The following is a 23,206-nucleotide window of genomic DNA, read 5'->3' as shown; positions in this document are numbered from 1 at the left end:
TTAAGGACCACACAGGTATTGAGAGAGGAAACCTACTTCATGGGCTACTCTTTTTCGATTAACAGCAAGGCTTCTTTTATATGCACCACCCCACAGACAGCCTTTGTTACACCAGTTGTGGAGCACTGGCTGGAATGAGAAATACCCCAATGGGTCCACCGATGGGGATCGATCCTAGACCGACCGCGCATCAAGCGAACGCTTTACCACTGGGCTACATCCCGCCCCCTAATATGAAATGATTAGTGAGTCTAATGGAAAAGTGTAGTGAGTTTTCTTTGAAAAGTTTATCAAACAATAATAGGCAGTGATTACATAATCAGTAATCATAATCAATGTGCCCTCATGGTATCTCACTTAACAAAACACATACACTCCTTTGTTGAATCATCTGGATACGTGAAGTACGACAGCGTGTGCCCGTAGTCACGTTCCGTTTTCATAATAGGAAATTGATCGGTTGGGTTTCCAACTATTGTGTTGATCAATTATAAAATCTATAATCGATTGTCATGGAAAATATTAAATGTGTTATGTTTCTGAAGTCTGGGTGATGAAATACGTAGAATCGATCCACTGAGGTTTGTGTTGGTTTTGATATGTGTGTGTAAACAGGTAATATTAAGGAGTATACATGAAATTAGCTCAATTTGTGTTGTCTGCATTGTCCTGGTGAAGGCATTGCTACGATAAATCCATACATGTTGAAGGTAGTACTAAACCAAATAACTTCTGGCGAGGTCAAAGTTCGAGGTGCACCCAACTTTTGATAGAGAAGTGAACACCACAAGTCCTGTGATTGGTGATCAATGTGAGTGTGTTGGTTGTCAAAAAAATAGTTTCATCTGGGCAAAAAATGCATGCAATTTTATTTCGTCTAGTAGTCTTGTGCTTGAAACATGTATGATGGCTATATGGCGTCACTTCATGGGCTACTCTTTTTGATTAGCAGCAAGGGATCTTTTATATGCACCATCCCACATACAGAGGATAGCACATACCACAGCCTTTGATATACCAGTCATGGTGCACTGGCTGGAACAAGAAATAGCCCAATGAGCCCACTGACAGGGATCGATCCCAGACTGACCACACATTAAGCGAGCGCTTTACCACTAGGCTATCCCACCCTCAATTTCAACTGATACCCAACCACTATTTACTGATAAATATCCAAATCCCTGATGCTAATACATGTGTGTGTGTGTGTGTGTGTGTGTGTGTGTGTGTACAGACGTGTGTGTGTACTTAATTAGTTCTGCTAAATTTTAGAATGCCGGCGTATGGAGAAATGTAAATTTTCAGGTGTAATTTTATAACGTGGATCGAACCCATGCATGACCCACCCGGAACTTTGATGATGTTGTTTTGTTTTGTTTTTTGTCTGATACCTCTTTATTTAATTAGTTCTGCTATCTCTCAGACAGCAGGCATATGGAGAAAGGTCAATATTTAGATGTAATTTTAGAAAATAAAACCCTCACATACTTAATAAATAGCTCACTAAACCAAAGATTTTGAAAGGTTGTCCCCTCAATTGCAACAGATACCCAACACTATTTACTAATAAAAATCCAAAACTCTGATGTATATATATATAATATATATATATATATATATATATATGTATATATATATATATATATGTATATATATATATATATATATATATATATATATATATATATATATATATATATATATATATATATATATATATATATATATATATATATATATATATATATATATATATATATATATATATATATATATACATACCTGTATTTAATTAGTTCTGCTAAATCACAGAATGCAGGTATGTGGAGAAAGGTAAATTTTCAGATGTAATTTTAGAACATGGAACACTGCCATGACCTACCCTAAACTTTGATGTTGTTGTAGGGGTTTTTTTGGTGTGTTTTTTAATCTCTTGTCAATGGATACCTCTGTATTTAATTAGTTCTGCTAACCCTCAGACAGCAGGCGTTTCAGAGAAAGATAAATTTGCAGGTGTAATTGTAGAACGTGGAACCTGTGACCTCTCGTTTTGTCTGCCTGCACCTCAGGTGAAATGGAGGTGCAGAAAGTAAATAGAAAATTCCAGCCGGCATTCCAAATGTAATAATGTTTTGGCAGGTGTAATTGTCTGAGCATTCTCCGTTGGTGCTATTCTACAAAACCCCCAGTAAATCTTACCTTTTACATGTATTAGTATTGGTCCAACTGGAGAGGACTGTAGGTTTCATCTCCATCCTTCTGTGGGCAGGCTGTAGCCCAGTGCTACAGCGCTCACTCGATGCGCAGTCGGTATGAGATCGATCCCCGTTTGTGGGCCCATTGGGCTATTTCTCGTTCCAGCCAGTGCACCATGACTGGTATATGAAAGTTTGTGGTATGTGCTATCCTGTCTGGGCGGGACGTAGCCCAGTGCTACAATGCTCACTCGATGCGCAGTCGATATGAGATCGATCCCCGTCAGTGGGCCCATTGGGCTATTTCTCGTTCCAGCAGTTCACCATGACTGGTATATGGAAGGCTGTGGTATGTGCTATCCTGTCTGTGGGCAGGACGTAGCCCAGTGCTACAATGCTCGCTCGATACGCGATCGGTATGGGATCGATCCCCGTTTGTGGGCCCATTGGGCTATTTCTCATTCCAGCCAGTGCACCATGACTGGTATATCAAAGGCCGTAGTATGTACTACCCTATCTGTGGGATGGTGCATATAAAAGATCCCGTGCTACTAATGAAAACATTTCGCGGGTTTCCTCTCTGTGACTGTCAAAATGACTGTGTGTTTGACATCCAATAGCCGATGATGAATATTTCAATGTGCTCTAGTGGTGTCGTTAAACAAAACAAAGTTTAGTGTTGGTCCAACTGGAGAGGACTGTAGGTTTCATCTCCGTCCTTCTGTGGACGGGACGTAGCCTAGTGGTACGGCACTCGCTCGATGTGTGGTTGGTGTGGGATCCATCCCCATCGGTGGACCCATTGGGCTGTTTCTCGTTCCAGCCAATGCACCATGACTGGTATATCAAACGGTATGTACTACCCTGTCTGTGGAATGGTGCATATAAAAGATCCCTTGCTGCTAATTGAAAAGAGTAGCTCATAAAGTAGCGACAGTGGGTTTCCTCTCTCAATATCTGTGTGGTCCTTAACCATACGTCCAACACCATATATAATCGTAAATAAAATGTGTTGAGTGTGTTGTTAAATAAAACATTTCTTCTTCTTCTTCTCTTCTTCTGTCCATCTGTCTGTCTGTCTGTCTGTCAGTCTGTCCCACGTAAAATTTTCAAGACTTTCTTTCTCTCAACACTTCAACAGGGCTAGATCTGGCACTCGCCAAATTCGCCAGTTGCGTATTTCAAAAGCAATGGGCAAATTTTATTTTAATTTTAAACGAAATAATTTCAAGTATTAATTGATATTTTGTTACAAAATAACTGGGTTTCTGTTAGTTTAATAGATAATTTGGTGAAATGTTCTGCCCACCCTGAACTACCCCTACTTCAAGATACTGAGATTTTAGCTTTATCACGTACTGTTACAGATCAAGTTTCACTTTCATGGCGATTTACCCATTTTTCACAGAGTTATGGCCCTTGAACTTAGGAAGGAAGGAAGGAAATGTTTTATTTAATGACACACTCAACACATTTTATTTACGGTTATATGGCGTCAGACATGTGGTTACGGACCACACAGATATTGAGGGAGGAAACCCGCTGTCTCCACTTCATGGGCTACTCTTTTTCAATTAGCAGCAAGGGATCTTTTATATGCACCATTCCACAGACAGGATAGCACATACCATGGCCAGTTGAAACGAGAAATAGCCCCATGCATGGGCCCATCGACGGGGATTGATCCTATACCGACTGCGCATTAGACGAGCGCTGTACTACTGGGCTAATTTTGAACTTTGGGTTCATGTATATGTAAATTTGTTTTCTGGATTACCATAGTTTGAATATCAAAGGCTGTGGTATGTGCTATCCTGTCTTTGGGATGGTGCATATAAAAAATTCCTTGCTACTAACAGAAACATATAGCAGGTTTGCTCACTAAGACTACATGTCAACATTACTAAATGTTTCACATCCAATAGTTGATGATCAATAAACCAATGTGCTCTAGTGGTGTCGTTAAACAGAAACAAAACTGACACTCAGTTTCTTAAAGCTCCTTGAAATTCAACTTGGGAATTTTACTCAGTAGTCAGAAGTAGTCGAAGGAAGGAAATGTTTTATTTAACAACACACTCGATACATTTTACTTACGATTATATGGCGTCAGACATATGGTTTAATTTAGAAATATTCTACAATGGCAACAAACTCAGAATAATTAATTACCAGAGTTGTATTCCGTCACTTTTACCGCACTGCACTGAACACAGTTTAATGGCCATGTTACAGGTTCGCTAATATCAATATTGTTGAATGACATCAAGTGTACACACACATGTAATTAATACACAAGCTGTTTTCCCGGCTAATCTAGCTTTATTGATATGATGTAGTAGGTAGTAGATTCCATTTATGTGAGAGCAGAGCCAATTAATGTGATGTCAGCTTATGTATCATGGCATATGTTAGTATGAAAATATTACACACAAATTAATACAGAAATTGTGATGTCAGCTTATCTATCATGGCGTACGTTAGTATGAAAATATTACACACAAATTAATACAGAAATTGTGATGTCAGCTTATGTATCATGGCGTACATTAGTATGAAAATATTACACACAAATTAATACAGAAATTGTGATGTCAGCTTATATATCATGGCGTACGTTAGTATGAAAATATTACACACAAATTAATACAGACATTGTGATGTCAGCTTATGTATCATGGCGTACATTAGTATGAAAATATTGCACACAAATTAATACGGACATTGTGATGTCAGCTTATATATCATGGCGTACATTAGTATGAAAATATTACACACAAATTAATACAGACATTGTGATGTCAGCTTATGTATCATGGCGTACATTAGTATGAAAATATTGCACACAAATTAATACGGACATTGTGATGTCAGCTTATATATCATGGCGTACATTAGTATGAAAATATTACACACAAATTAATACAGAAATTGTGATGTCAGCTTATATATCATGGCGTACATTAGTATGAAAATATTACACACAAATACAGAAATGGGAATTATTTTCCTAATAAAAAGTTTCAAAGTTTTGGTTTGTTTAACGACACCACTAGAGCACAATCATGGATGTCAAACATTTGGTGATTTTGGTAGTCATCAGAGGAAACCCTCTAAAAAGTTTCTAATGCAGTAAGGGATCTTTTATATGCACTTTCTCTCAGACAGGATAGCACATACCACAGCCTTTGATATACCAGTTGTGGTGCACTGGCTGAAATGAGAAATAGCCCAATGGGCCCACTGACGGAGATCGATCCTAGACCGCCTGCGCAAAGAGCTTTTTCCACTGGGCTATATGCCCCAGACATCCAATCTGTACACCAGTGATGCCCTGCCTGGAATGAGAAATGGGCCCACTGATGGGGATCGATCCTAGACTGCCCGTGCATCATTCGAGAGCTTTACCACTGAACTACATGTCCCCCTCCCCCCCTCCCTCGTAACTTGGACAGTGAAAATGGCTAACATCTAGGCCCAGGAGACTGTGTGTGAACCTTAATTGGATATAACTTTGATGAAAGTAAATTGATTGACTGATGGCAATGACTGCTGTAGAAAGCTGATCTGTATTTGCTCTGTAAGATATGCTGAACACGAAAAGAAACACAACTCAGGGTTATTGTTAATATGTCCATTTTATAACAGGTTCACTGGATTACAGTTAATGGGCGGGTCGTAGCCCAGTGGTAAAGCGCTCGCTTGATGTGCGGTCGGTTTAGGATCAATCCCCATCAGGTGGCCCCATTGGACTATTTTTTGTTCCAGCCAGTGCTCCACAACTGGTTTAATGAAGTCCATAGTATGTGCTATCCTGTCTGTGGGATGGTGCATGTAAAAGATCCCTAGCTCAGTGGTAAAGCGCTCATTTAATGTGCAGTTGGTTTGGGATCAATCCCCGTCAATGGGCTATTTTTGCTTCAGGTATGTGCTAGCTATCCTGTCTATGGGATGGTGCATATAAAAGATTTCTTGCTGCTAATCGGAAAGAGTAGAACATTGCGTGGCAGCAGCGGGTTTCCTCCCTCAATATCTGTGTGGTCCTTAATCATATGTCCGACGCCATATAACCATAAATAAAATGTGTTGAGTGCGTCATTAAATAAAACATTTTCTTCCTTTTGTAACCTATAGTTAACCAGGTCTGTATTTTGTGGTAACCACATGCCTATATACTGACCTGAACTTCAGTTGAAGTGTGACCGGCCTCGGTGGCGTCACGGTAGGCCATCGGTCTACAGGCTGGTAGGTACTGGGTTTGGATCTCAGTTGAGGCATGGGATTTTTAATCCAGATATCGACTCCAAACCCTGAGTGAGTGTTCCGCAAGGCTCAATGGGTAGGTGTAAACCACTTGCACCGACCAGTGATCCATAACTGGTTCAACAAAGGTCATGGTTTGTGCTATCCTGCCTGTGGGAAGTGCAAATAAAAGATCCCTTGCTGCCTGTCATAAAAGAGTAGCCTATGTGGTGACAGCAGGTTTCCTCTCAAAATCTGTGTGGTCCTTAACCATATGTCTGACGCCATATAACCGTAAATAAAATGTGTTGAGTGCATCATAAAAACATTTCTTTCTTTCTTTCAGTTGAAGTGTCGATGTTTTCTTAAAAAAAAGAAAAACTTTAAAATTTTATTAATTTGTGTTTCTTTTTGAGTTCAGTGTAGATTTCCGCACATGTTTGGAATTTGAGAGAAATGTTGATAAAATGTGCTGCTGGAAGTGATAGAGTCTAGGTAGAGGTGTAATTAAGATAGATCCGACAGGTGTTTCAGTCAGAAATAAACACACACACAGTGAGATTTCAACCAGTTACCCATGCCCTCGAGAACATTGGTACATCTATGTAGTGCACTACGGTATATAGCCATCTATGGGAAAGTGTATATACATTTATCCTGCAACCACTGTTTCTATTGACAGATTATCATGACCGATTAAAGCAAAGTCATAAACATATACTAGCAGATTATGGCTTTTGATACATCACACACAGGCAAAGCTACATTACAAAATTGCTCATTTGACCTCTAGGTCATAGTACAATGTGGCTGAAATAACAGAAATAATAGCTTTTCCCCTTTATTTTTATGATCTGCAGGATAAAGATAATTAATTAATGATGTCAGCAAAGCCTCAGGGAATTTCCCTTTCTTACCTTCACAGGATAAACTCTCTCTCTCTCTCTCTCTCTCTCTCTCTCTCTCTCTCTCTCTCTCTCTCTCTCTCTTTCTCTCTCTCTCTGTCTCCCTCCCTCCCTCTCCCTATCTCTTCTTTTCCCTGTTTACCCTATGTGGAAATAATCTCATGTTGCACTAAAACAGCAAATAACCCTAGTTTAAAATGTTCAAATTCGTCATTAAACATAGAATCGAAAGGTTCTGGGGGTTTTTTTTCTTTCCTTGCTTGCAACAGAAAGTGGAATCTGATCAAATCTTGAGAGACTTGTTAACTGAACAGTTGAAACGCTCCATCACTGGTTCGTGACACTCAGTTCTTCATTAGCTGGCCGTTCTCTGATTTGTCCCTGTCAAACTGCTGAAAAATAATCCGTCTGGACGCAACAAACCATTTGCTTCAGTCCCCTCAGAGGAATGGCTAATGATACTCCATCACGAACCCACAATTGGTGATGGCCGATATTCCACTGAGGAGGGATTTACTTTACTCAGCAGAGCAGCACTTGTCTGAGGTGGTTGGGTTGTAGGTTCAAACCTCGTTGGTGGACCTTTTTTTTTTATTTAGTTTTTTTTTTTTAATACACACTATAGTGCCCCTTGTCTGGTGTATAAAATGTTGTGGTATGTGCCATCCTGTCTAATGCAAAGTGCATAATATAAAATATATTTTGCTGCTTTTTTAGTAAGGGAAGCCTGTGTTGCCAGTGGGTTTCCTCTGTCTGTCTGTCTGTCTGTCTGTATGTGTGTCTCTTTCTGTCTGCCTCTGTCTCTGTCTGTATCTTTTTCTATCTGTCTCTTTCTTTCTCTCTCACTTTGTCTCTCCTTCTGTCTATCTCTCTCCCCTCTCTATCTCTTTCTGTTTCTCTGTCTCTGTCCCTCTGTTTGTCTATCTCTCTCCCCTCTCTCACGCTGTTTCGCTCATATAAACGATCCCTTGATGCTATAATAGGGAGTAGCCTATGTATAGCAGTTGTGGTATTCTCTCTCTCTCTCTCTCTCTCTCTCTCTCTCTCTCTCTCTCTCTCTCTCTCTCTCTCTCTCTCTCTCTCTCTCTCTCTCTCTCGCTCTCTCTCTTTCTCTGTCCATGTCCGTCCGTCCGTCCGTCTCTCTCTCTCTCTCTCTCTCTCTCTCTCTCTCTCTCTCTCTCTCTCTCTCTCTCTCTCTCTCTCTCTCTTTCATTTCCTCTCTTGGTTGTACCTCAATAGAGTGCTCTAACCACCGCTGTGCTGCTCTGCTACATAAAATCAATGCAGATGTCTTGCTTGTGTCAGATCCCCCGGTGCATCCATGACTGCGTATCTCTCTCATAAAGATTGGCAGCATCAGGATGTCTGGGTAAATACCGAGATATCCGCACTGAAATAGAACATATTGCTGCAAACCGCTCATACTGGAAAGTAGGAGGTTTGGCTAATTCACAGTGTAAAATATGTGCTGTAGTTTTAATGAAAGAAAAAAAAAGAGAAAAATGTGTTATTTAATGACACACTCAAGACAGTTTATTTAGCAGCAAGGGATCTTTTATATAAATTATTAGTGTACAACTATCACAAACTGCATAAACTAAAAACCTCAGAAAATACGTCATTACGTCAAATGGGATGTTGTGACATAAAACAGATCATGGGTAGAACGTTAAAACCTATGTATAGTTTTAAATAAATAAGTTATGCTGTTTGTAATTATTAGAATTGTTTGTCATTTTGTTGTCATTGTTTGTTTGTTGTCATTGTTTGTTTGTCATTGTTTGTTTGTCATTGTTTGTCATTTTGTCATTTTGTTGTAATTATTTATCGATGTGATATGTAACACAATTTTACACAATTTGTGACTGTTAATACATCTATAAATTTACACACAAAATTACAAACAATTTTTAAATAAACCTGGAATACTTTCATCACAACATATATCATCTGTTATTATAAATCTGAAATTTCAAGCTCTTGAATAGTATTTTATTTACAACTTATTACATATATCTGTTATTATAAATCTGAAATTTCAAGCTCAGCAGGGCTTGAAAAAATGTGCAATGCCAATTGCAAAATTGATCTGCAACAACATTAAAATTTTCTAATATTTATTTTTATTATTTGTGCTAAATTATCATAGCAAGATGATCAGAATTTCTAGCACTGACTCAGTGATGTTTTTATCTTGCCATACACGATATAGTATTTTCCTCATCACATATTTGTTTGATTGTGAATATTTGTAATTCCAAGCTCAGCTATATGTTTTATCTTGTTACATATACGGTACATACACCAAATAGTATATTCCACACAACACATCATGTGTTATGATAACTTTCATTTGATGTTAGATTGCATGGGGTGCTTATAACACCAGATGAGTCGTTTTATTCTGGAGGAGTTCCACACAGAAATATCGTCTCTGTACTATGCCAAATTATTGTAACCATGGAGACAGATAGAACACCAAGGTCAAGGTTAATTGAATCTGCAGATGACACAGGTTTTGGTGGATTGGCTGGTCTAAAAGTACATGTACCTGGTTGCCATGTTGGTATTTGTTACCACGGCGATAGTCTGTTTGGTTCCAACATACTGACGCAAGTCGGAGTCAGTTTTATGTGAATTATGTAGTGTTGATTTTTGGTTGGTCAGGAAATATGCTGAAGCACAAAAGAAACACATATTAATTTTAGTTTTCTTTAATTGTTTTTAGATCAAATCTCATTAATTTTTCAAACTAATTAAAATTAGCTCCACTGGTTAATTACTATTACCTATGGATCTAACAGCATCCTGTTGGAGCTCATGTCCAGTTGACCTTTCATTCGATCAATCAAAACCTTACTTGCACAATCATGCCAGTGATTTGAAAAGAATTTGAAAACATTCGGGATTATGCCAATGGTATAGGAAGTGATTCGGGTGAATTAATGCGAAGTATGCCGAAAACTAATTTCAATAAAATTTTTTATATAAAATTTGTTTCAAGACGAAAAAAACAAAACGTGATGGTATAGCCATAAAATCTGTTTATACTAGTATACAATCCAGAGTTTATTACTGCACTTTTCTCCCTGTTTTTTTAATGTTGAAATGGACCAACAAGTTCGCCTATTGCATAAATAGTCTTCCCCAATATTTTTAGAATTTGTATGCTCCCGAATAATGCTATAAAAGGCGAAGTGTAATTGGTTGATATTTAAATTGTTATTTATAGATGAAATGTCACCTAGACATGGGAGTCTACGCAATGCTGTTAGATCTACTGGTAGACCAGTAGAGCTAAGTTTAATCAGACTGATTAATTTTTGTGTTTATTACGATCAGCAATGTTTAGTGAATATTTTTGGCCTGTTTTGATAGTCCATTTAACAAATTAATTTTATCATGAAAACCTCTAGTAAAACTGAAAGCCCTCAAAAATAGATGTTTTTTTGAGTCCTCTCTTTAAATATTGGTCTAGAACATAGCCTCTCTCAACAGAATACTCCTTAAAACTGGAGTGGGCAGGATGTAGCCCAGCTTGATGCGCAGACGGTCTAAGATCGATCCCCGTCGGTGGATCCATTGGGCTATTTCTCATTCCATCCAGTGCTCCACAACTGGTGTAACAAAGGCCGTGGTATGTACTATCCTGTCTGTGGGATGGTGCATATAAACGAGCCCTTGCTGCTAATTGAAATAGGGTAGCACATGAAGTGGCGACAGCGGGTTTCCTCTCTCAGTATCTGTGTGGTCCTTAACCCTATGTCTGATGTCATATAACTGTAAATAAAATGTGTTGAGTGCGTCGTTAAATAAAATATTTCCTTCCTTCCTTAAAACAGGACTTTATACTTGATCCCAATACGACAGGTGCACTCAGATTAACAACTAATGGATTATATTACGATAATCAAGTTGTAAGAGCGCTCAGACTAGCAACTGGACAGTCGTAGAAGTCGTGACAGCAGAATGTTGGCACATTTTTTTGCTGGCAGTTGGTAGGCTGAGCCTATAGCATTGTACGACGAGAATCAAGTTTTAAGAGTGCCCAGACTAGCAAATGGACAGTCGTAGAAGTCGTGACAGCAGAATGTTGGCCAACATTTTGCTGTCAGTTGGTAGGCTGAGCCTAGAAAAGTAGAAGACTACATTGACACAAATGTGAAGTTTGCCTTGTTGTCTTTCATCCTGGTTGTAATGGCCTAAACAAATCTCCATCGGTCTAGCTAGGCCATATACATCTGGTATCAACTGTTTAGACCTGGTTTTCCCTATTTACATATGTGGTGTTTTTATTTCATTGTTTTAAGTGAAATATTTCTTTTATTGCAGGGTCCAGTTCAAATTAAATTTGAGAGTGTACAAACGGGAAGTCTGCCTCCGAAATTCAGTGATGTGGGTAGCGAGGCCAACCCAGATGACCAATTTGTGAGTATTAAATACGTATATCACCACAGTAGGTAATACAGAGAATACTACTTGAGTGGCTGTTACATACCATTTATCTTACGAGTTGTTTTAAAACATATCTAATGAGCAAAAGTGAGTTAGATACCTTTTTTAAACAACCAGTTGTAAGATATCTAACACACATGAATGTAGTAACCTATTTCTTACATATCCTGAAAAAACTCTTTTAAAATACATTTAAATGCCTTTTCCAATGAAAACCTATTTATGGTCCTTGCACTTATGGGCCCACCGACGGGGATCGATCCCAAACTGACCATGCATCAAGCGAGCTCTTTACCACTGGGATATATCTCACGCCTTGTCCAGTGTACAATCTTGATTTACAAAATATGTATATTTGTTAAATGTTGGGAGAGGCCTTAATATCTAAGCATTAACCTGTTGGCCAATCCCAAAATGCAGTGTTTGATTTGCACCAATAAATATTGTTTAAACCAATTCTAAAACCTCAGAACCACTGAAATATTAGAACTGGATTTTTTTACTGCAGTCTTCGCCATGAGGAAAATCAAGGTGAGCTGAAGATCACTCTTCTAAAATGGTGATAGTCGAGCAGGTTTCCTCTCTATCTCTCTCGCTCAGATGCTAGACATCAAATAGCCATGGTTTAAAATGTGCTGAAATCACAATGGTGATAGTCGAGCAGGTTTCCTCTCTATCTCTCTCGATCAGATGCTAGACATCAAATAGACATGGTTTAAAATGTGCTGAAATCACAATGGTGATAGTCGAGCAGGTTTCCTCTCTATCTCTCTCGATCAGATGCTAGACATCAAATAGCCATGGTTTAAAATGTGCTGAAATCACACTGGTGATAGTCGAGCAGGTTTCCTCTCTATCTCTCTCGATCAGATGCTAGACATCAAATAGACATGGTTTAAAATGTGCTGAAATCACAATGGTGATAGTCGAGCAGGTTTCCTCTCTATCTCTCTCGATCAGATGCTAGACATCAAATAGCCATGGTTTAAAATGTGCTGAAATCACAATGGTGATAGTAGAGCAGGTTTCCTCTCTATCTCTCTCGATCAGATGCTAGACATCAAATAGCCATGGTTTAAAATGTGCTGAAATCACAATGGTGATAGTCGAGCAGGTTTCCTCTCTATCTCTCTCGATCAGATGCTAGACATCAAATAGCCATGGTTTAAAATGTGCTGAGTCTGACATGTTGTATTTAGAGCAATCATTTCTTTGAAGGCCATTTTCAGATTCCACTTGATATGCTTGATATGGCCTGAGCTGGAATGGATAAAAGTGTCTAAATGGCTTTCTTCCTGTACACATGTCCTACTGAGTGCAAAACCAATAGACAACTAGGAAATGACTAAGTGAGAGGGTCTTTGCTTATTATTGTTGTTGGATTGGTTTTTTTTTTACCAAAACCACTTACAACTGTATTATTAAATTACAACTCTTCACAGCATTGTAGTTACAAAATACATACATGTGTCGATCAAAAGGATAAATGGTAAAGTTTGTTTTGTTGTAACAAGACCACTAGAGCACATTGATTAATTATTCCCCAGTGGCTCGAACAAAAGCTGCTGTATTCCATAGGTTCTTCAAAGGGCTAAAGGGTTCATCTTTGGTTTGGATCCCGTTCCATCCGTCTCCTGGTGCCACGAAACGGAGCACGGGGATCAGCAGTAGCATGTGTTGGACCCTTTCGAGGCATAGGGCCCGACACTCTTCCACCCTGGCGAGTCTCCTCTCCAGTGGTTGAGCACCATCTCTCAACTTTCTGTTGTCATCTGTCATTTGAGCAGAAATGCGTTGAGCTACGGTTAGACGCCTCCCTTCAAGTAGTTTGGCCCAGCTCACCGGTCTTCGGCAGTGATCCATGTTAGTCTAGCCTCTACCCTTCAACCAATCCAGACAGGGTGGCCCTACCAGGAGTCAAAGCTCTCGCTGGCATAGCTGTCTGGGTGATTGAGACATGCAAGCCACCTCGCCACAACAAGGAATGGACCATGGGGTGGAATTATTCTCTCGTCATCAGGTATATATTTGACAGAGCTATCCCATCCGGCCTCGGTGGTGTCGTGGTTTTAATGATATCATATTAATGTGAGATGATGAAATGATGTCATATTAGACAAAGTTTTAAATTATTAAAGTGTTTTTTGAAACCTTCATTTTTGGTAATTCTAGCTGACACAGTGTTAGAGGAAGGTTAATAAGTTTGTTTTATTATAAGGACATCAATTACTCATCGGCTGTGGATGTCAAACATTTGGTAATTCTAGCTGACACAGTGTTAGAGGAAGGTTAATAAGTTTGTTTTATTATAAGGACATCAATTACTCATCGGCTGTGGATGTCAAACATTTGGTAATTCTAGCTGACACAGTGTTAGAGGAAGGTTAATAAGTTTGTTTTATTATAAGGACATCAATTACTCATCGGCTGTGGATGTCAAACATTTGGTAATTCTAGCTGACACAGTGTTAGAGGAAGGTTAATAAGTTTGTTTTATTATAAGGACATCAATTACTCATCGGCTGTGGATGTCAAACATTTGGTAATTCTAGCTGACACAGTGTTAGAGGAAGGTTAATAAGTTTGTTTTATTATAAGGACATCAATTACTCATCGGCTGTGGATGTCAAACATTTGGTAATTCTAGCTGACACAGTGTTAGAGGAAGGTTAATAAGTTTGTTTTATTATAAGGACATCAATTACTCATCGGCTGTGGATGTCAAACATTTGGTAATTCTAGCTGACACAGTGTTAGAGGAAGGTTAATAAGTTTGTTTTATTATAAGGACATCAATTACTCATCGGCTGTGGATGTCAAACATTTGGTAATTCTAGCTGACACAGTGTTAGAGGAAGGTTAATAAGTTTGTTTTATTATAAGGACATCAATTACTCATCGGCTGTGGATGTCAAACATTTGGTAATTCTAGCTGACACAGTGTTAGAGGAAGGTTAATAAGTTTGTTTTATTATAAGGACATCAATTACTCATCGGCTGTGGATGTCAAACATTTGGTAATTCTAGCTGACACAGTGTTAGAGGAAGGTTAATAAGTTTGTTTTATTATAAGGACATCAATTACTCATCGGCTGTGGATGTCAAACATTTGGTAATTCTAGCTGACACAGTGTTAGAGGAAGGTTAATAAGTTTGTTTTATTATAAGGACATCAATTACTCATCGGCTGTGGATGTCAAACATTTGGTAATTCTAGCTGACACAGTGTTAGAGGAAGGTTAATAAGTTTGTTTTATTATAAGGACATCAATTACTCATCGGCTGTGGATGTCAAACATTTGGTAATTCTAGCTGACACAGTGTTAGAGGAAGGTTAATAAGTTTGTTTTATTATAAGGACATCAATTACTCATCGGCTGTGGATGTCAAACATTTGGTAATTCTAGCTGACACAGTGTTAGAGGAAGGTTAATAAGTTTGTTTTATTATAAGGACATCAATTACTCATCGGCTGTGGATGTCAAACATTTGGTAATTCTAGCTGACACAGTGTTAGAGGAAGGTTAATAAGTTTGTTTTATTATAAGGACATCAATTACTCATCGGCTGTGGATGTCAAACATTTGGTAATTCTAGCTGACACAGTGTTAGAGGAAGGTTAATAAGTTTGTTTTATTATAAGGACATCAATTACTCATCGGCTGTGGATGTCAAACATTTGGTAATTCTAGCTGACACAGTGTTAGAGGAAGGTTAATAAGTTTGTTTTATTATAAGGACATCAATTACTCATCGGCTGTGGATGTCAAACATTTGGTAATTCTAGCTGACACAGTGTTAGAGGAAGGTTAATAAGTTTGTTTTATTATAAGGACATCAATTACTCATCGGCTGTGGATGTCAAACATTTGGTAATTCTAGCTGACACAGTGTTAGAGGAAGGTTAATAAGTTTGTTTTATTATAAGGACATCAATTACTCATCGGCTGTGGATGTCAAACATTTGGTAATTCTAGCTGACACAGTGTTAGAGGAAGGTTAATAAGTTTGTTTTATTATAAGGACATCAATTACTCATCGGCTGTGGATGTCAAACATTTGGTAATTCTAGCTGACACAGTGTTAGAGGAAGGTTAATAAGTTTGTTTTATTATAAGGACATCAATTACTCATCGGCTGTGGATGTCAAACATTTGGTAATTCTAGCTGACACAGTGTTAGAGGAAGGTTAATAAGTTTGTTTTATTATAAGGACATCAATTACTCATCGGCTGTGGATGTCAAACATTTGGTAATTCTAGCTGACACAGTGTTAGAGGAAGGTTAATAAGTTTGTTTTATTATAAGGACATCAATTACTCATCGGCTGTGGATGTCAAACATTTGGTAATTCTAGCTGACACAGTGTTAGAGGAAGGTTAATAAGTTTGTTTTATTATAAGGACATCAATTACTCATCGGCTGTGGATGTCAAACATTTGGTAATTCTAGCTGACACGTGTTAGAGGAAGGTTAATAAGTTTGTTTTATTATAAGGACATCAATTACTCATCGGCTGTGGATGTCAAACATTTGGTAATTCTAGCTGACACAGTGTTAGAGGAAGGTTAATAAGTTTGTTTTATTATAAGGACATCAATTACTCATCGGCTGTGGATGTCAAACATTTGGTAATTCTAGCTGACACAGTGTTAGAGGAAGGTTAATAAGTTTGTTTTATTATAAGGACATCAATTACTCATCGGCTGTGGATGTCAAACATTTGGTAATTCTAGCTGACACAGTGTTAGAGGAAGGTTAATAAGTTTGTTTTATTATAAGGACATCAATTACTCATCGGCTGTGGATGTCAAACATTTGGTAATTCTAGCTGACACAGTGTTAGAGGAAGGTTAATAAGTTTGTTTTATTATAAGGACATCAATTACTCATCGGCTGTGGATGTCAAACATTTGGTAATTCTAGCTGACACAGTGTTAGAGGAAGGTTAATAAGTTTGTTTTATTATAAGGACATCAATTACTCATCGGCTGTGGATGTCAAACATTTGGTAATTCTAGCTGACACAGTGTTAGAGGAAGGTTAATAAGTTTGTTTTATTATAAGGACATCAATTACTCATCGGCTGTGGATGTCAAACATTTGGTAATTCTAGCTGACACAGTGTTAGAGGAAGGTTAATAAGTTTGTTTTATTATAAGGACATCAATTACTCATCGGCTGTGGATGTCAAACATTTGGTAATTCTAGCTGACACAGTGTTAGAGGAAGGTTAATAAGTTTGTTTTATTATAAGGACATCAATTACTCATCGGCTGTGGATGTCAAACATTTGGTAATTCTAGCTGACACAGTGTTAGAGGAAGGTTAATAAGTTTGTTTTATTATAAGGACATCAATTACTCATCGGCTGTGGATGTCAAACATTTGGTAATTCTAGCTGACACAGTGTTAGAGGAAGGTTAATAAGTTTGTTTTATTATAAGGACATCAATTACTCATCGGCTGTGGATGTCAAACATTTGGTAATTCTAGCTGACACAGTGTTAGAGGAAGGTTAATAAGTTTGTTTTATTATAAGGACATCAATTACTCATCGGCTGTGGATGTCAAACATTTGGTAATTCTAGCTGACACAGTGTTAGAGGAAGGTTAATAAGTTTGTTTTATTATAAGGACATCAATTACTCATCGGCTGTGGATGTCAAACATTTGGTAATTCTAGCTGACACAGTGTTAGAGGAAGGTTAATAAGTTTGTTTTATTATAAGGACATCAATTACTCATCGGCTGTGGATGTCAAACATTTGGTAATTCTAGCTGACACAGTGTTAGAGGAAGGTTAATAAGTTTGTTTTATTATAAGGACATCAATTACTCATCGGCTGTGGATGTCAAACATTTGGTAATTCTAGCTGACACAGTGTTAGAGGAAGGTTAATAAGTTTGTTTTATTATAAGGACATCAATTACTCATCGGCTGTGGATGTCAAACATTTGGTAATTCTAGCTGACACAGTGTTAGAGGAAGGTTAATAAGTTTGTTTTATTATAAGGACATCAATTACTCATCGGCTGTGGATGTCAAACATTTGGTAATTCTAGCTGACACAGTGTTAGAGGAAGGTTAATAAGTTTGTTTTATTATAAGGACATCAATTACTCATCGGCTGTGGATGTCAAACATTTGGTAATTCTAGCTGACACAGTGTTAGAGGAAGGTTAATAAGTTTGTTTTATTATAAGGACATCAATTACTCATCGGCTGTGGATGTCAAACATTTGGTAATTCTAGCTGACACAGTGTTAGAGGAAGGTTAATAAGTTTGTTTTATTATAAGGACATCAATTACTCATCGGCTGTGGATGTCAAACATTTGGTAATTCTAGCTGACACAGTGTTAGAGGAAGGTTAATAAGTTTGTTTTATTATAAGGACATCAATTACTCATCGGCTGTGGATGTCAAACATTTGGTAATTCTAGCTGACACAGTGTTAGAGGAAGGTTAATAAGTTTGTTTTATTATAAGGACATCAATTACTCATCGGCTGTGGATGTCAAACATTTGGTAATTCTAGCTGACACAGTGTTAGAGGAAGGTTAATAAGTTTGTTTTATTATAAGGACATCAATTACTCATCGGCTGTGGATGTCAAACATTTGGTAATTCTAGCTGACACAGTGTTAGAGGAAGGTTAATAAGTTTGTTTTATTATAAGGACATCAATTACTCATCGGCTGTGGATGTCAAACATTTGGTAATTCTAGCTGACACAGTGTTAGAGGAAGGTTAATAAGTTTGTTTTATTATAAGGACATCAATTACTCATCGGCTGTGGATGTCAAACATTTGGTAATTCTAGCTGACACAGTGTTAGAGGAAGGTTAATAAGTTTGTTTTATTATAAGGACATCAATTACTCATCGGCTGTGGATGTCAAACATTTGGTAATTCTAGCTGACACAGTGTTAGAGGAAGGTTAATAAGTTTGTTTTATTATAAGGACATCAATTACTCATCGGCTGTTGATGTCAAACATTTGGTAATTCTAGCTGACACAGTGTTAGAGGAAGGTTAATAAGTTTGTTTTATTATAAGGACATCAATTACTCATCGGCTGTTGATGTCAAACATTTGGTAATTCTAGCTGACACAGTGTTAGAGGAAGGTTAATAAGTTTGTTTTATTATAAGGACATCAATTACTCATCGGCTGTGGATGTCAAACATTTGGTAATTCTAGCTGACACAGTGTTAGAGGAAGGTTAATAAGTTTGTTTTATTATAAGGACATCAATTACTCATCGGCTGTGGATGTCAAACATTTGGTAATTCTAACACATGTGTAGTCTCCAGAGGAAACTACAGTTTTTCTCTGGTGGTGTCGTTAAAACGACCCATTCAAACTTAAAGGGACAGACCCTAGTTTCAACCTGTGAAAATTAACACTACATTTATTAGTTAATCTACAAACCTGTAACACATTTGGATAAAGTTACAATTGAGTGAAACATGAGTCTGTGACTTTGAAATGGTGAAATACCCTCTGAAAACGGACTAAAACTTTACTCCATAACTGTTACTTCTCATACACACGTTCGTTTTTAAAAATATGATAAATGCATTCTGTGATATTAAAAACACCAGGATGACCAAAACCACTTCAAATATATGGAAATGGATAATCTAAACCATAAAATCTAAGTATTGTATGATTTCAGTTATCAAAAACGGCTATAATAGTAAAAAATGTGCCTTAGTGTTTAAAAACTAGAGTATGTCCCTTTAAGAAAGACACAGTTTTATTGCTTGACGTACGAGTATTTCTGTTATTGATTAATATACAACATATTAAGATTAACTTTGTCATAAAATCAAATTAAAACCAGACAAAAGATTTTCATATGCCTATATGAAACCCTAAGAAAGATGCAGAATTGTGTTGCTTTAATTATCTCTGTTATTGATTGATATACAACATGCCAAAGGTTAACATTCTAATTAAATAAAGTTAAAGCTAGACAAAACATCTTCATATGCCCATGTAAGCCTAAGAAAGATGCAATTTTATTGCTTGATCTCAGTTATTGATTATACACGATGTACAACACATTAAAGGTTAGTTGTACAATAAAATAAATTTGAAATCAGACTCAAAAATCTTCATGCTTTATCTCGGTTATTGATTATACATGATGTACAACACATTAAAGGTTAGTTGTACAATAAAATAAATTTGAAATCAGACTCAAAAATCTTCATGCTTTATCTCGATTATTGATTATACACGATGTACAACACATTAAAGGTTAGTTGTACAATAAAATAAATTTGAAATCAGACTCAAAAATCTTCATGCTTTATCTCGATTATTGATTATACATGATGTACAACACATTAAAGGTTAGTTGTACAATAAAATAAATTTGAAATCAGACTCAAAAATCTTCATGCTTTATCTCGGTTATTGATTATACACATGTGCTACACATGAAAGGTTAGTTTTACATTCAATTAAAGTTGAAATCAGACAAAAAATCTTCATATGCAGACATAAAAAAGATGCACTTTTATTGGTTTATCTCGGTTATTGATTATACACGTGCTACACACTAAAGATTAGTTTTACATTCAAATAAAGATGAAATCAGACAAAAAATATGCAGACATGAGAAAGATGCAGTTTTGTTGCTTTATCTCAGTTATTGTTTATACAACTCATTAAAGGTTAAAGTGATGGACCCTAGTTTTATAGCTTTATCTCAGTTATTGTTTATACAACTCATTAAAGGCTAAAGTGACGGACCCTAGTTTTATAGCTTTATCTCAGTTATTGTTTATACAACTCATTAAAGGCTAAAGTGACGGACCCTAGTTTTATAGCTTTATCTCAGTTATTGATTATACAACTCATTAAAGGCTAAAGTGACGGACCCTAGTTTTATAGCTTTATCTCAGTTATTGATTATACAACTCATTAAAGGTTAAAGTGACGGACCCTAGTTTTATAGCTTTATCTCAGTTATTGATTATACAACTCATTAAAGGCTAAAGTGACGGACCCTAGTTTTATAGCTTTATCTCAGTTATTGTTTATACAACTCATTAAAGGCTAAAGTGACGGACCCTAGTTTTATAGCTTTATCTCAGTTATTGTTTATACAACTCATTAAAGGTTAAAGTGACGGACCCTAGTTTCATAGCTTTATCTCAGTTATTGATTATACAACTCATTAAAGGCTAAAGTGACGGACCCTAGTTTTATAGCTTTATCTCAGTTATTGTTTATACAACTCATTAAAGGTTAAAGTGACGGACCCTAGTTTTATAGCTTTATCTCAGTTATTGATTATACAACTCATTAAAGGTTAAAGTGACGGACCCTAGTTTTATAGCTTTATCTCAGTTATTGTTTATACAACTTATTAAAGGTTAAAGTGACGGACCCTAGTTTCTAAAAACGCACATTCGTCTAAAAGGTAATAGGGTGGGATGTAGCCCAGTGGTAGAGCGCTCGATCGATGCGCGGTCGGTCCGGGATCGATCCACATTGGGCTATTTCTTGTTCCAGCCAGTGTACCATGACTGGTGTATCAAAGGCTGTGGTATGGCGTCGGACATATGGTTAAGGACCACACAGATATTGAGGGTGGAAACCCTCTGTTGCTACTTCATGGGATACTCTTTTCGATTAGCCACAAGGGATCTTTTATATGCACCATCCCATAGACAGAATAGCGCATACCACAGCCTTTGGTATACCAGATGTGGTGCACTGGCTGAAGCGAGAAATAGCGCGATGGGCCCATTGACAGGGATCGATCCCAAACTGACCGCACATCAAGCAAGTGTTTTACCACTGTGCTACGTCTCACTCCCAGTTACAAGTCTATTTCAGTTTTATAAACATTATTGAAAATATTTAATTAAAATTGCTCTTTAGCTAAAAGGGAAAAATGACCCTCAAATAGAGATGTAAAGTGTGAGGATTATCCCCAAGTGCATCTGTGTAATCATGTTCTGAAACGACCCTCAAATAGAGATGTAAAGTGTGAGGATTATCCCCAAGAGCATCTGTGTAATCATGTTCTGAAATGATCCTCAAATAGAGATGTAAAGTGTGAGGATTATCCCCAAGAGCATCTGTGTAATCATGTACTGAAATGATCCTCAAATAGAGATGTAAAGTGTGAGGATTATCCCCAAGAGCATCTGTGTAATCATGTTCTGAAATGATCCTCAAATAGAGATGTAAAGTGTGAGGATTATCCCCAAGAGCATCTGTGTAATCATGTACTGAAATGATCCTCAAATAGAGATGTAAAGTGTGAGGATTATCCCCAAGAGCATCTGTGTAATCATGTACTGAAATGATCCTCAAATAGAGATGTAAAGTGTGAGGATTATCCCCAAGAGCATCTGTGTAATCATGTACTGAAATGATCCTCAAATAGAGATGTAAAGTGTGAGGATTATCCCCAAGAGCATCTGTGTAATCATGTACTGAAATGATCCTCAAATAGAGATGTAAAGTGTGAGGATTATCCCCAAGAGCATCTGTGTAATCATGTACTGAAATGACCCTCAAATAGAGATGTAAAGTGTGAGGATTATCCCCAAGAGCATCTGTGTAATCATGTTCTGAAATGACCCTCAAATAGAGATGTAAAGTGTGAGGATTATCCCCAAGAGCATCTGTGTAATCATGTACTGAAATGACCCTCAAATAGAGATGTAAAGTGTGAGGATTATCCAAAAAGAGCATCTGTGTAATCATGTACTGAAATGACCCTCAAATAGAGATGTAAAGTGTGAGGATTATCCCCAAGAGCATCTGTGTAATCATGTTCTGAAATGACCCTCAAATAGAGATGTAAAGTGTGAGGATTATCCCCAAGTGCATCTGTGTAATCATGTTCTGAAATGACCCTCAAATAGAGATGTAAAGTGTGAGGATTATCCCCAAGAGCATCTGTGTAATCATGTACTGAAATGACCCTCAAATAGAGATGTAAAGTGTGAGGATTATCCCCAAGTACATCTGTGTAATCATGTACTGAAATGACCCTCAAATAGAGATGTAAAGTGTGAGGATTATCCCCAAGAGCATCTGTGTAATCATGTACTGAAATGACCCTCAAATAGAGATGTAAAGTGTGAGGATTATCCCCAAGTACATCTGTGTAATCATGTTCTGAAATGATCAGGAATAATAATGTTATTCTTCTCTTTGAATAAGGGGGCGGGACGTAGCCCAGTGGTAAAGCACTCGCTTTATGCACGGTCGGTGTGGGATCGATCCCCGTCGGTGAGCCTATTGGGCTATTTCTCATTCTATCCAGTGCACCACGACTGGTATGGGGATCGAGAGCACTTACATAGGCTCTGCCTGTTGTGCAATCCTTTTGACCTTTTCCTGATCAATGAAATATCTCAAAACAAAAAC

At 37.4% G+C, this 23,206-nt stretch overlaps 1 protein-coding gene across 13 annotated transcripts in view; it reads left to right on the top strand.

Annotated features, from left to right (window-relative positions):
- The window catches only part of LOC121386181 (phospholipid transfer protein C2CD2L-like), a 184,020-nt gene that overhangs the window by 26,587 nt on the left and 134,227 nt on the right, over window positions 1-23,206 (top strand). For all 13 annotated transcript variants that reach the window (XM_041516994.1, XM_041516993.1, XM_041516996.1 and 10 more), the window contains exon 2: window positions 11,675-11,770. In XM_041516994.1, coding sequence (XP_041372928.1) covers window positions 11,675-11,770 — 96 coding nt within the window. The remainder of the gene's footprint in view (window positions 1-11,674; window positions 11,771-23,206) is intronic.

This window comes from Gigantopelta aegis, chromosome 12, assembly GCF_016097555.1.
Source record: "Gigantopelta aegis isolate Gae_Host chromosome 12, Gae_host_genome, whole genome shotgun sequence".
In the NCBI taxonomy this organism is placed as follows: domain Eukaryota; kingdom Metazoa; phylum Mollusca; class Gastropoda; order Neomphalida; family Peltospiridae; genus Gigantopelta; species Gigantopelta aegis.
This window is presented reverse-complemented; position numbering and strand designations above follow the sequence as displayed.